Source organism: Balaenoptera ricei, chromosome 7 (genome assembly GCF_028023285.1).
Source record: "Balaenoptera ricei isolate mBalRic1 chromosome 7, mBalRic1.hap2, whole genome shotgun sequence".
Classification (NCBI taxonomy): Eukaryota; Metazoa; Chordata; class Mammalia; order Artiodactyla; family Balaenopteridae; genus Balaenoptera; species Balaenoptera ricei.
The window spans coordinates 59,434,051-59,449,854 of NC_082645.1; the positions used below are offsets into that span (position 1 = coordinate 59,434,051).

Here is a 15,804-nt window from a genome sequence, read left to right on the forward strand (position 1 = left end):
ACAAATACAGATGTATCTTGAGAAAAGAAAGTTCCTATAAAGTTTTCTATTTATTTTTGAGTAAAATAAATCACCCTTTCTTATTAGCCTAGAGTATAATTTTATCAAGGCATAAAAGGACTGCTTCCTATTCAGTTGTCTATATTCATTTATTCCTTTTTTTTTTTTTTTTTTTTTAATGTTTTGAAGGCTCCACCTCTGTGTCAGGTACTCTCTTAGGGCTGCAACAGTGAACAAGACCAACAGTCTGTCTACCCTAGAATAGCCTCCTGTCTGAGGGCCTTAGAGCTCCGTGGGCAGCAGAATCCCCAGCTCCCTGCCCCAGCCCTTCAGCCAGAAGGAGGCATCCACTGCACACTTAGGAGGGAACCGAGCCTTTCTCCAGGCCCAGAACCACTCCAGGAAAACTAATAATCAACATTTATTCAGCACCTACCATGCACCAAGGACTAAATTAAGTATTTATCTTTATCTGTATTATCTGTTTGATTCATCAGAACAGCCTGATGTGGTCAATAGTATTATTACAGATAAGGGAACTGAGGTACAGAGACATTAAATACTTTCCCCAAGGTGACCCAGCTAGACAGTGGCAGAGCCAGGGTTCACATCTGTGACAGTCTTTCTTCAGGGTCCATACCGGCCTCTGCTTATGGGCCCCGGTTGGGAAACAACTCCCAGAACATCAACTGCATGTGCTAAGGGCTTCTCTTGCCTTTTTACAAACCCTACTAGCCTGTCAAAGAGTAAAAAAGAGTTTTTTATTTATCACCTAGGATGGATATTGCAGGGCTAAGTTTCAAAGCAGATACCTTTCCCTCACTCTGAAAATTGACAATTGCCAGCAGTTTTTGTTAAACCCTGAGAACAGCTGATGCCATACTCCACTCCCATGGAATAATCCTAACTCCAACATGAAATTTTCTAAGCTGTGTTCCAAGGAATATTAGTTCAAGATTTCTTAGTAAGTGTTCCACCAAAAACAGATTCCATGGGGATAATAAATTGGGGAAACCACACTCTCCTCTCTGTAAGATCCATAGTAGTTATGAGCATATTAATGGCTATGTAAAATCCTGCAGTTGCTCCTTACTGTAAGCTTTACCTGATTAACTTCATTAGCCTAGTTTCCCAGATACATATTAACATCTTAAGAAACTAGTATCTCAAGGAGCAAGTTGGAGAAACTCTGCTCTAGAAAGAGGCTTAGCCTCAGAGAAAGATTTAGACTGCTAAATTATTTTAGTCTAAGTTAAAATGTACAAACAGTCACTTTTATCAGAAGCCTTAAAAGATGTATAAATACCCCTAGAAGCCTTAAAAGCATGTTCTGAGCAGGTGCACACTCATGCTAACCCAGATTGATGGTACATTGTTATATTAGGAATTAGGAAATAAAGACCTTGGTTTGGTGTGTCAGGATGAAAGCCATATGGGGTGAGGCCCTCTGAGCCATTGGGGCCTAGTTGAACCATCCACAATTCTCTGTCTCACTCTTAGCCAGGCAAATAGCACACTTGATGTTTCAGTGCCCCCTGGGGGCCATCAAGATATTACGCAGGAGTCACAACATTTAAATGGATGATGCAGAATTATGAATACACCTCAAGGCAGGTAGGAAGAAGGCAGAGAGAGAGATCTGTAGAGCAAGACCTGAAAAAATAAACTAGTCTAGAAAACTCTGAAACAAAAGGTGTAAATCTTTCTGGCCTCTAGGACATTGGTAACATACTAACAGGTCTAAAAAAAAATCTATTGATATGGTCCAAAGGAAAGATGACACATTCACATAAAGGATCAGCAAAAAGGAATAAATAGCACTTAAAAACAATGGGTCTGATGAAGAGATGAGAGTGCTGTTAAGTAGGCGATGACTAGGGTGTCATTAGTAAAGTCTCCATGTTTTGCGGGATTTGTACCTTGTTTGGGGAATGCTTATAGTCAAGAAACACTTTGGCTACAGGCCCATGAGGCATGCCTCATAGTGATAGAGATTTCCTTCTTTGGGCAGGAGGTAGAAACTAGAATGAGGATTATTTCCCTTACAAAGCACCTAAGATAAGTAGAACGTTTTCTCTATTTGCACTTAGATATACCCATGGTATAATTGTTGGTGGTTTTGCTTTGTGCATTTTCACTTACTCTCATTGACAGTTTCAGTCTCATCCTGAAGAGGCTGTTTGCTGAAACACTTCGAACACTAATAACATGCATTCTGTTGTCCATTTTCAGTCCTAATCTATGAACCAGAAAATCCGGAGGCCAAGGAGTTTTTCTCACTTATTGAAGAAATGCTGCTGATGGGTAAATTTAAAAATTGAAATTACTTCTTTCTCATAGAACTATGAGCAATCACTATTTAAAAATCCATTATCCCAGGAGATTGGCAAAGTATATCCTCAGGAAGTGGTTAAGAAAAGGCTAAATGATCGTCTTGGATGGTTTCATGAAACCGGCTTGTCCTCTGTGGATGGTCAAGATGACTCCCTTTCCTCTGTGGGGTGGAACTGCCCAAGCAAAGCAGGCTCCCTGGGCACAAGGTATTGGGCACTGACAGAGTCCTCAGAGGGAACAGAACCTGCTAACTGCACCAGGCACTAAAGGGATTATCCCACAGTTCCAAGCAAAGCCAGTACCCTCTAAATCACCCTGAATCTCACTTTACTCTTATTCTATTTAAGTAAGAATTAAGTTGACAGTAGTAAAAAATACTTTTATAGGTCAATGTTTTAAATTTATTTTAAATCCACAAACATCTTTATGCCAGTAAGAATATGTTCTTCTTTGTGCAACCGCTTTGACCCTACATGCAGTTAGCATATTTCAGCTCAGTTCTCACATTCCAAAAATGTGTATGTCTTAGTGGCAGGGAAACAAGGAGAATTGTGATTTTTCAGGGTAGAAATATTAAGAAACATTTTAAGCAAGTCTCTCCCTTTCTGTGGCAGAGAAAGCTCAAAATCTGGAGGAAGATGATGAAGAGAGTGAAGAAGACAGTAGCGGTGAGGGTGAAGGGGAGAGCAGTGAGGACCCAAGTGAAGAAAGCTCTGATGAATGTGAAGATGGGTGATGAGAGTTGCTGCTATCGTTTAATCTTCATGTGTGTTCATTACTGTATACTATGGAAATATAAAGAAGAGAGCTGCATTTCAGTCTAACTGTTCTTTATTTGGTACAGAGTTCTTTTAATTTATCCATATTAGTTTGAGCTCCTTCTTAATATTTAGATTTTAGCTCAAGGTGAGCTACTCAGAGAGGGAAGTAATCATTGAAAACACATAGCACTAACTATGTGCCAGGTGCTGTTCTATACACATTAATTTGTTGAATCCAGCAAACCCATGAGGTTAGCACTGTTATCCCCATGCAACAGATGACAAAACTGAGGCACAGAGAGGGTGGGTCATTTGCCCAGCATCATATACCTGTTGATCGGTAGAGCCTAGATTTGCATACAGACATTATGGCTCCAGAATCCATATTCCAAGCCCCTCCCATGTCCACTACTTTAGGCATTTTATATCATTTGTTTCATGTTCTTTATAGCATGTATCAGTACCTGAACCTCTCTTATTATTTGTTCTTTTTTTTAAGGTTTTATTTTATTTTATTTTGGAGTATAGTTGATTTACAATGTTGTGTTAGTTTCAGGTGTACAGCAAAGTGATTCAGTTATACATATACCTATTCTTTTTCAAATTCTTTTCCCATTTATGTTATTACAGGATGTTGAGTAGAGTTCCCTGTGCTGTACAGTAGATCCTTGTTGGTCATCTATTTTAAATATAGCAGTGTGTATATATGTCAATCCCAAACTCCCAATTTATCCCTCCCCTAATTTATTTGTTCTTTTTATCTTCTCCCTTCTTGTCAGAAAATGTAACCTCCATAAGCAGGACTTTGTCTTTTCACTGTTATATACCTAGCAACTGGATAAGTGCCTGGAAAATAACGGGATGTGTATACCAAGTGAATGAATGAGGTGAAAGTTAATGACAATGTTTATATTCTTTCATAAAATATTTATAAGACTTTATTATACTATTTATGTATCAATCTACATTATTTTGCTGATTCTGTATTCCTTGATGAATTTCCACCATCTTCAAATTAGGTTGTAAGGTAACTGATGTAAAAATGAGAAAAATATTCCTAAATAATTTGTTTTGAGTGTGCCAATCTGATTTGGGGTTAGGCAGTTTGAATTTTTATTCTTATATCAGCACAGTATCATGTCATATCCAAAATGCTTAAAGCGTAATTCATTCTTCGGGCATTTTGTAGCGTGCTAACATTCAGAGGGAGGAATTCGGCCACACCATTTTATAGGAGTATCTGAAAGAAGTGAAGATAGGTATGTATAATCTAGTTACATAAATAGTCAGATAGCACTGAAGGACTGGCTGATGGAGACCACAAGAACCACTTGTTCTTTTCATTTGTGAGGTGTTTGTTTTGTTATTCCTTCCTACCATAGGAAAACCATCATATGTCAATCTGATGTCACTTACCTGATTTTGGAGCTCTCCCCATAAGAAGGTCATTAAATACCCTAAAACTGATATTGCAGACTAAATTAGTCACACTAGTGAACCTTTAGTTTTCTTTTAAAGGAACAAGCAAGTTCTGAGGAAAAAACTCTGAATAAAAAACCATGATATCACAGATCATATTATAGCTACATCTAAGTAGTTGCGAGGTTTGATCATGCAGGATAATCCATATTTATGGATATATACCCTTTATCCATATTCTTCATCCTACTTGCACTCCTTTTTTTTGTTTGTTTTTGTTTTTTTTTTTTAAGTTTTTTTAATTTTGATGTGGACCATTTTTAAAGTCTTTATTGAATTTGTTACAATATTGCTTCTGCTTTATGTTTTGTTTTTTTGGCTGTGAGGCATGTGGGATCTTAGCTCCCCGACCAGGGATCAAACCCACACCCCCTGCATTGGGAGGCGAGGTTTTAACCACTGGACTGCCAGGGAAGTTCCCTACTTGCACTCCTTAATCAGTGTAATTTAGGGTGTTGGCATAACCTGACATAGGCATGCGTGTCTGTATGTGGTAGCTAAATATAAAATCTAGTAGCTAAACATAATCTGCAAAGTATTTTTATATTGTTTTATGTAAGTATTTTATATTATTTAACTCACTGGCTTCTCAGTCCTATGAGCAAGCTACTATATTGTCCCCATCAGTTACACAAATTGAATTTGGGATGCTGGGTATATCCAAGGGTAAATGTTGACTGGGGTAGTGGAATTCAGATGAGGAAATTAAGACTACGAGATGCTAGGTTATGTTTCAGTATGAGAGATCTAGTGAATCTTGAACCCGTGTTCTGTGCTGCTTCACACATAGCTAAACTGTAGAAACTGTTTAATGAATCAGCAAACAAGTATCTATATAGACAGTTCAGTTCCAGACCTTTGCCTTCTTCAGAATGTTACAGTGGTGGGAAAGAATCCAAATATTCAACAATTTGCAAATGTACGAAATGTCCACTCAATGGACTTAAGATGGGAACCCACCAAAATAGTTTCATTTATTCAATCAATATTTACTGAAGGCCTACTATGTATACCTGCTCTTAAAGAACACTGGCACAGTTGAAATGCAGGGTGGTAGGAAGTCCAGGGTGCTAAGGGAGCATGCAGGAGGGGTACCTAACCTGGGCCGGGTGTCCAGGGAAAGCATTCAGAGGGAAGTGGAGTCTAAGCTGAGAAGGTAGAATGAGGGGGAATTAGCTACAAGAAGAGGATGTGGGGAAGAGCATTCTATCAGTAGATACATTCTGAGTCCAGAAAGTAAATAGGTATGGTTGGATTGCAAAATGAAAATGAACCAGTTAGAGCCGAGACAGATGAAGCTATGTTCATAAGGGGGCTGGGAAATGGTGGATCTTACAAGCTGTGTTAAAGTTTGAACTTTATCCTTAAAGTAGTGGGAGGCCATTGAGAGATTTTAAGGAAAATATTGATTGTATATTAGAAAGAGCATTCTAGTAGCCAGGTAGAAAAATATGTTCTCAAGCTACAGGTCATGATCCATTGGTCAGATATGAAATCACTGTGGTGAGTCACAAATAGCTGGGTTTTTTTTTTTAATTAAATACATAGAATAGAAAATAGCACACATTGCAAAAGAGTATATGGGAATTATGGTTTTGTGAAACTTTTCGTTCAGAGTGTGTGTGTGTGTGTGTCCTAGATCTTGATGTGAAATGTATTTCTTCCTATGGATCTCCATTTTTAAATATATGAAAGTATAGAGAACAGACTGGAGTGGAATACAAAACTCCACTGTTACATAATCCTAGCAGTTCAGTACTGTAGCCTGAAAGAGGTAGTAGCAGAGATGCAGTGGAATAAAGGTGTTATTTTAGAGGTAGAAAGAACAGACAGAAATCGGTGATGAATTAAATGTGGGGAGAGGTAGAGGTCAAGGATGACTCCCAACTGGATAACTGGATGCATGATAGTGGTGATATCCCCTGAAAAAGGAGCACAGAAAGAAAAGCAGATTTGCTGGAGAATATGGTCGTTCACTTACACAGGTTGAATATAGGAAGTATATTGTTTTTTATGTTGTAACAAATAAAAGCAACTTAGTGGCTTAAAGCAGTACAAATTGATTATCTTACAGTTCTGGAGGTCAGAAATCCAAAATGGATCTCACTTGGCGAAAACCAAGGTATCAGCAAGACTCCATTCTTTCTGGAGGCACTAGGAGGGAATCTGTTTCCTTGCCTTTTCCAGCTTCTAGAGCTCTCCTGCATTCCTTGGCTCAGGGCCCCATTCTTCCATGTTCAAAACCAGCACTGTCTGACTGACGCCTTTTCACATTGCCATCTCTCTAGCCCTCTCTCCCCTGTTGTGATTTTTGTGAAATTAGCATTTGTTAAGTAGACCACAAGGGAAAGTGAAATAGAGAAATTTATTACTCACGGGTCCTAGAGAAGGTACATGGCACACCTCAGAGGGGCCACGGGATGGGGGGTGGGGGGTGTCAAGGTGCAGGAGAGAGTGGGCAGCAGGACCCTGGGCGCATGTCTTATTTAGGGTCTACAGTCGAGTGCTTTTGGGGTTCCTAGGCTAAGTCCAAATTGGTGGATTCAAACTAAAAAGAGCAGAGTTTTGGTAACTTCTGTGGAGGTCTTATCTAAGGGGGGTGCACCGGGGAAGGAGCTGGGAAGCAGGAGAGACTGCTTATCACCAGGGGCACTGGGAAAGTCATATCTGGAATTTCCACTTGTGACCTGCAGGCTATTGTCTAGTACATGGGCTGTTATCTGGGCATGCACTTGAGGGAGAGGCTAGTGTCATTTCAAGGCCCCTGTAGGCCACTTAGCCACACAAAATGAATGCCAAGGCAGCAATATTATGAAATATTTTAGCTAAATTCTCAACACCCTTCCTCCCTCTTCTACCTTAAAGGCTTGTAATTACTTTGGGTCCATCTGGAGAGTCCAGGGTAATCTTCCCTATCTTAATGTCAGCTGATTAGCAACCTTAATTACATCTGTAGCCCTAATTGTGCCTTGCCATGTAACCTAACATATTTATGGGTGCTGGGGATTAGGACATAGACATCTTTGGGAGGTGGGGGATTATTCTGCTGGCCATAGGAAGTATTGTGTGTTTTTTTGGAATTTATGGTATGGAGCTTGGAAGAGACACTTTGGCTGATGATATACACCTTATTTAGGAGTCATTAGGAGCTTACACTCAGTGAGATAACACATAACAGAGATATCTCTTTAATTAAAGATAGTAATCAAAGACAAGGCATTGGTAGCTCACAGAGAAAGTATAGTCTGAATAGAAGAGGACTGAAAGTAGAATTATCTTAAATGATAAACAACATTTAAGTGGTAGTCCAGGAAAGAAAAATGCACAAAAGAGAAACTGAGAAGAATAGCCAAGAGGAAAATCGGGAAAGTGAATATAGTAGATACCATTGGTCGCCTGCTTAGCATCATCTCACCCTGCTTCTTTGCTAAGAGACCCCTGATTCTGTTCAGATATTCACTCCCCACACACATAGCCATGGGACTCAGAAAAGATACCCTCAGCCAATCAGTGCATGGCATTTCTCTGGTGACTATTACTGTTCCAAAAGTGGACATGTGACCTCCATTGGCCCAGTCAGATCAAGGACTTTATTTCATGATTGGGAGGAGAGTTTCCTCCATTCCTCTGGTTGGGAACCGGGAAGCATGCTGCACTCCTTACTGCTGGCAGCCATTTTGTGATCATGAGAGGAACTAATCTTAGGATGTTGTGGACAGTAAAGCAAAAAGAACCTAGATTCCTGGTGATGTTCAATCATGGTATCCATTGCTCTGGAGCCAGCCCTCTATTTGAGCTTACTGTTAAGTGAGATAAACTTTCTTATTGTTTAAACCAGTTTGGATTGAGGTTTCTTTTACCTGCTGCCAAAAGCATCCTAACTGACATCTGAGTACAGAAATCCAGAAAAGAGTTTCAAGATCTGGGAAGATCTACTTGGCCAGAAGTTATAGAGAGGACAAGTAAGGTAAGAACTAAAAAGTATGATTGGATGGAAACAAAGAGGTGGTTGGTGACATTAGGGAGAGCAGTGTCAGTTGACTGGGGGAGGAAGGAGAGCCATATTTCAGTGAGTTTGAGTGAATTGGAGTGAGGAAAACAAAAATAAGGAGTTTGACATTGAAGGTAAGAAGAAAGATTAAGTGTTGTGGAGGACATAAGGCAAAAAGAGTATTACTTTTTAAATATTTAAGATGAGCATGTTTAGTAGGAAGGATTATAATCATATGTACTGATAGCCTATTGTGTGTTAGACACTGTACCATATGTTAATTCCATATGGTAATGTTATATGTTAATTCCACATGTTAATATTTTTAGTCTTCATAACATCTGCATGGGGGTAGATGTTATTATCCCCACTTACGTGTGAAGAAATTGAGACCTAGGAAAGATTGAGAGTAACTTTCTAAAGATCATAAACCTGAGAATTGGCAAATTCAAATCCAGGTCATTTGTTTTTGATGGTTTTATAACTTCGTCAATCAGTGGTCAGTTCTCATCCACACTGACTGAATGTAGATTTTTGGAAATGGTGACAGATACATAGGTGACCAATGTATAGAGCTTGTTTGGTGAATCTTCATCCTCATTACATTTTCTGGACAGTCACACATGGATACAGTATGGGACATTCCTTATTCCTTCAGCCCAGACAGCTTTGCTGAGCCTGGCGTCAATGAGCATATCTGGAATTCCCATCTCCTTCGTGGCAAATTTCCGAATCGCTATGAGTGCCCAAGGGGTGTGCTTCTCGAAACCCACTCCATGGATGTGCTTGTGAATGGAGATGGTGTATTCTCTGGTCACTACCTTATTGTTGGCAGAACGGCCCTTGTCCTTCTCACCACGCTTCTTTCACAGCCATTCGCAGGGCCTGGGTTAGAAAAGAAGAGCATAAGGTATTCCAAATCCAGATCATTTTACTCTAATGCCCTACCCTTCACTGTACTTTCCTCCCTAAGGTTCCAGTAGAGAGGAGCAGATTGAAGAAAAGGGAATGATTTATTAAGTAAAGACCATCTAATACCTTAGAGAATGTATATAGCATAACCTTAGTGAGTGGCAGTTGGTTCCATCTGGACCACGCTCCAGCAGTCCAAACATGGAATTAGAATTGCCTCTCTTTTGTGCTCCTCATATAGCCTTCAGTTACCCTTCATTTCTTTATGTAGTTGACCCTTGAACAACACAGATTTGAACTGTGCGGGTCCACTATATGTGAACTTTTCTCAGTAGTAAATACTACAGCACTATACGGTCCACAGTTGGTTGAATTCACGGATGCCAAACCACAGATGCCAAACGGCGGTTACTGAGAGCCAACTATAAGCTATACTCAGATTGTCGACTGCACGGAGGATCAGCACCGCTAACCCCCATGATGTTCAAGGGTCAGCTGTGTATTAAGCAAGGTGATAACCTACATTCCCTTTAATTGAAGTGTGTTTTTTCCCTTTAACTATACCCTTGGTTAATTACATGTAAGGTATATGTAATTTGGGTATTTTGCCTGGAATACTGATGTTGGACAAGCAGGAGAGGGGGGTGGGGAGCGCTTGACCAGAGCTCATGGTGCCAGATGTGGAGGAAAGCCTGGATCCACTGGAAATGTTTTGGAGTTCTGGGCAAGTGTCCTATATTGTGAGGTACTGAGAATTCACAAGAGGCAAGTAAGATGTAGCCTCCAAGGCCACACTAAGGAGGACAAAGGTCGCTCTGATTGGCTTTCCTAATAAACTACCCAGCTGACATGGGATATGTTATAATGCGGGGTGGGGCTGTGTGTGTGCAGAAGTTGGAGAGGCTTGTTAAGTAAAGCACTGGGAGATGAGATGGGCTTGCATAGCCTTGTTCATAATGCACCCTTTTGAGCCAGGAGACAGCCTATAGCAGACACTGGTTGATTCCCCCTCCACCCTTTTCAACCTAGGTGATAAATCTAAGCTAATCATGGTACTCCCATCCCACTTGCTACTAGTTTGTTTGTTTGTAACAGCTTTGAAATGTCATTGACATAAAAATTATATTTTTATATATATTTAGGGTGAACAACTTGATACACATATACATTGTGAAATCACCACCACAATCAAGTGAATTTACATATCCATCACCTCTACATAGTGACGTGTGTGTGTGTGTGTGTGTGTGTGTTGAGAAGATTTAATTTAAGATCTATCCTCTTAGCAAATTTCAAGTACAGGCATACCTCAGAGATATTTCGGGTTCAGTTCCAGACCACCACAATAAAGCTAGTATCACATTAAAGCGAGGCACATGAAGTTTTTGGTTTCCCAGTGCATATGAAAGTTATGTTTACACTATATTGTAATCTATTAAATGTGCAAAAACATTATGTCTAAAAAAATAATATGCATACCTTAATTTAAAACGTTTTTGCTAAAAAATGCTAACCATCGTCTGAGCCTTCAGCAAGTCATAATCTTTTTGCTGGTGGAGTTTGAAATATTGCAGAAATTATCAAAATGTGACACAGAGACACAAAGTGAGCAAATGCTATTGGAAAAATGGCCCCAATAGACTTGCTTGACACAGGGTTGCCACAAACCTCCAATTTGTAAAAGAACGCAGTATCTGTGAAATGCAGTAAAAATGAGGTAGGCCTGTGTATAATAATAAGTATGTTAACTATCGTTACCATGCTGTACCTTAGATCTCCAGAACTTATTCATCTTACATAATTGAAACTTTGTACGCTTAGAGCAATATCCCTTTACTACTAGTTATTACTAGACATGGACAGAACTCAGTCAGTCTCAGCTAATAAAACATGAGACAAGAAAGCATAGAGCCCTCATGCGTACCTGCAGCATCTTAGAACTATGGGAAGCTTTATGCTGAAGCCAATGCTAAGGACAGCGGAGGAGAGAAAAGAAGAACCTGGTCCTTGATGACATTTTTATTGACAGTCATCTCTGGTTTAGTGCCTGCCCTACCTCTGAATATCCTACGTAAGACAATAAATTTTCTTACTGTTTAAGCCAGTTTGTTTCCGATTTTCTATTACTTTGCAGCTGAGAGCATCCTACTGTATGTATCTGCCACAGCATAGCAAGCATAATGACACCAATAACATCCTCTAAGACTGTAAGCCTAACTGGACTCCTTAGGGTACCGTCAGGTCCCCAAGGGTCATGGCCACTCAAAGTCAAGGAAGAGGAATTGGCGGATCCTTGTGCCAGTTACAGGTGCAGGTATGTGAAAAGTAGAAATATGAAACTGTCTAGAATGGTTATCTCTGGGTTGTGCAAGTGAGGAGGGGAGGTAGGTAAGAAAAGCTTTACTTTTCAATGTATGCATTTTAATTTTTTTATCATAGGCATGTGTCACTTTTATAACTAAAAGCTTTTTATTGTGCTAAAATATACAATTTACCATTTAACCATTTTTAAGCACACAGTTCAGTAACACTTAGCACATTCATATTGTGAAATCATCACCACCGTCCACCTCAAGAACTTTTTCCATTTTCTCAAACCAAAACTTTTTCCATTTTCTCAAACCAAAGCATTAAACTATTGTTTAATGTACCCATTAAACAATAACTCCCCATTTCCCTCTACCCTCAGTCCTTGGCAACCACTGTTCTACTTTCTGTCTATGAATTTGACTACTCTAGGTACCACAAGTAAGTGGAATCCTCCAGTATTTATCCTTTTGTGACTGGATTATTTTACTCAGCATAATGTCTTCAATGTTCATCTATGCCCTAGCATGTTTCAATACCTCATCCCTTCTTGTGGCTAAATAATATTCCATTGTGTATATATATCTCACTTTGTTTATCCATTCATCCATCGATGGACAGTTAGATTGCTTCCACCTTTTGGCTATTGAGAATAATGTTGCTGTGAACATGTGTGTACAGATAACTGTTCAATACTAAAAACTTTTAAATTAAGCCTCTAATGGGGCGGGATGAAATCTGGGGGAAAAATTAATGAAAATGTTAACTATGGTTGTGTATGGGTGATGAGGTTATTTCATTTTTGTTCATTATAAAGTCATAGACTTTCTTTAACAATCATATATTAATTTAAAGGAAGAAATGTACTTTTTTTAAAAAGAAACTTAAAAAGAAAGTCAGGATAAACAACAAGGTGCTACTGTATAGCACAGTGAACTATATCTAATCTCCTGGGATAAACCATAATGGAAAAGAATATTAAAAAAAGAATGTATACATGTGTACAACGGAGTCACTTTGCTATACAGCAGAGACTGGCACAACATTATAAATCAACTATACTTCAATTTTTAAAAAGACTAAAAAAAAAAGTTAAAGTAAAACTGACCTTAGGAACAGAAAAGTTTACACAAGGAAGGGAGGAAATAAAGCAATATTCACGAATTGCCCATTGTACGTGAGGCATTTTAGCAGGCCTTAGTACACTTTTTGGTGTGCTGGAAGCTTCTGATGAGAATCAATACTAATAAGTAAATAAATAGGTCATTAAGTTCAGAAAAGAAATATTGTCTGAGACAGAAATGCTGATCTTCATAGAACCTTAACCAGTTAGTACACTCACAAACTTGCTTACTCTTATGCCCAGTTGGATAAATTAAGTAGAAACAATTGCAAATCATCACCTATAGCCTCCAAAAGACCTTGCTTTTTTAGCATTGATTATGTGTTGGGTTGGGCAAAAAGTTCGTTCAGGTTTTTCCATAACATCTTCCGAACGAACTTTTTGGCCAACCCAATAGTTCCTATTGTTGCATAACTGTATCCAAAAAAAAGTTTAATAGTTGGTTAACTTTCCTGAGCTCCTTCCCCCGCCTTTTGAATACTTTAGCTTGCCCCCTCTTCTACTCTGTAACAAGACTTTTGGCGTTTCATGCCCCCAGGTCTCTAAATGTATCTTCGCCTCAAAGAAAAATTATTCTGAATGTCTTTCCATGAAAAGGATTACTTGAAAACAATCATCCTGTTAAGATGATACATTTCACAGTTCCTTGTCTACCACTGGATAGTGTGTTAGGATGAAAATCTCTTTCCCATCATAATAGGCACCAAATTCAGTTTCGTCCTGTTGGCATCTGAAGAACTGAGCCAAAGGTGGGGCAGAATACTTAAATCAGCAGACAACATCGTTATCCTACAGCCACCTTCCCTTAGCTCACATCCCACCAATGAAAGAAAATAAGAGGAAAAATATTAAAAATCCTATGTACGAAATGGATTTAAAAGAATACTTTTGAGAAACTGGTCTCAAAACAAACTTGCAAAACTGAGATCTTTTGCCACCTGTTAAGGCAGGGGTTTGAATACTAATGTAACCGGCTGCTCCTTCATAGGCTAGTTGAGGTCTCCTAGGTGGTTCTGACTATGGGGGACTTATTTCTTCCTTGTCTACTTTTTCTTCTCACCTCCTCATCTGAATCCAGATGAAGAAAAGAAAGTGATGCAAAACGACTTTCCATACTCATTCTGCAGGCACTAGGTGCCTTCCAGATGGCCACCTGAAGATCTTAAGAATATATTGTCTATTCAGATGCACAAAATAAAAACCAGCCAAATATGCATTGGGTGGTTATAGTGTTCCAGGAACCATTCTGTGCTGGGGATACATTGGTTTAAAAAGAAATCCCCGCCCTCATGGAGCTTACATTTTAGTGAGAAGAAAGAAGCAATAAATAAGTAAAACATACAATATGTCAAGTGGTAAAGAAAAAAGAAAGTGTTAGAGGAAAAAAACAGGGTGGAATAGGGAGTTCTATGACTGGGGGAGATTTGCAATTTTAAATAGAGGGATAAAGGAAGGTCATAGAGAAAATAACATTTGAGCAAAGACCAGAATGAGAAGGAACAAATCCTATGGATACGTGAGGGAAGAGCTTTCCAAGCAGAGGAATATTTATTGCAAAGTCCCTGAGATGGGAACATGCCAAGAATGTTTAAGAAACAACAAGAAGGTCAGTGTCATTGGGGCAGAGTGAAGACATTGACACAAACCTGGCTCCCTTTCACCCCTTCTCAGCTGAGTCTGAATGTTCCATCAGAAAATTTTCTCCTTTAGGAATCAAAACTCTCTGTAGATTAAAAAGCCTCTAAATCGCTGAAGAGGAAGCCTTCAAGTCCATGTCAAGGGATGACGAAGCTCTACTGAAATAAAAAAATAAAACACATATTAGGCTTAGTTTATACATCCAAGGAGAAAACATTTAAATGGATCAAAATCACTGTTGAACTAAGGGGAAAGAACAGGAGTAGGAGTTGACATACACTGAAATCCACAAACCAGGCACCACTGAACTTGTGAACATGGGTTTTAAGGACATCAAATAAGCCTGCAAAGCTAATGTTAGCTCCCATTTTATTGATGAGAAAATTTAGACTGAGAGCATTTAAATAATAGCTGATAAGTAGAATTGAGATTTGAACTCAAGTCTGACTAAAGTTATTGATTTTCCTCCTGTAACAAGCTGCCTTGAAGACCTCAAGAGGTCCTTGAGTCCATAGCATTCACAACAGGAGAACATTGCCCTGTGAGAAGAGTCATGAAACACTACTAATTAATTATTTCAGATGAATGAAGCCTTATCTGGTCTCATCTGATACCCTAACCCTGCCATTATGGGAGTCCAGAGAGATTAAGTGATTTTCCAAGGCCAAATGATTATTATGTGGCAGAGCTGGGAGGCCTCACTGAGCAGTGCACAGGGCACTGAGACTGAAGGGAGAAGAGTTTCCAGCCTGATTCTCACTAAGTGTGTGCTCTGGGAAATCCGGAAACTTCTCTGGACTTCAGTTTCTTTGTCTGCAAAGCAGATGATCTCAGGTGATGCTTAAATGAGAATTCAGACGATAAACACACCACATAATTTCCAGGAGATTCATTTTTCACCTCTATAATATAACTATTTCTGTAGTCATGATTCTAAAGCAAGAGACAGACGGACACAGAGAGGGAGAGAGAGAGACAGAGAGAGGTCAGAGGTCGCTAACGTGCCCCACCCCCTCCACCACCGCTATTAGGCCAGACTGGGCCCACCCACAGTAAGCAATCCTGGGCAGCCAATGCCAAGACGTTTCTCTGAGTTCCACCTTGGTTCTCCCTGGCAGCCTTGGTGTGAGAGGCTGTATTCGTCAGCTACTGCCACAGAAATGATGCATCACACATTACCTCAAAACTCATGGATTTGCAGTTCAGCTCTATTCCTGTGTCCAAAGCAAATCACATGGCCAAGTCCGATATCAAGGTTG

At 39.4% G+C, this 15,804-nt stretch overlaps 1 protein-coding gene and 1 pseudogene across 4 annotated transcripts in view; one reads left to right on the top strand and one right to left on the bottom strand.

The window, feature by feature from the left end:
- ERICH2 (glutamate rich 2) overlaps positions 1–3,147 on the top strand; it is a 31,002-nt gene extending 27,855 nt beyond the window's left edge. For all 4 annotated transcript variants that reach the window (XM_059928075.1, XM_059928079.1, XM_059928077.1 and 1 more), the window contains 2 exons: positions 2,233–2,304; positions 2,949–3,147. In XM_059928075.1, coding sequence (XP_059784058.1) covers positions 2,233–2,304; positions 2,949–3,070 — 194 coding nt within the window. In that variant the 3' untranslated portion in view covers positions 3,071–3,147. The remainder of the gene's footprint in view (positions 1–2,232; positions 2,305–2,948) is intronic.
- Positions 3,148–9,065: 5,918 nt separating this feature from the next.
- Positions 9,066–11,733, bottom strand: LOC132368779 (large ribosomal subunit protein eL31-like; annotated as a pseudogene).
- Between the last annotated feature and the right edge of the window lie 4,071 nt (positions 11,734–15,804).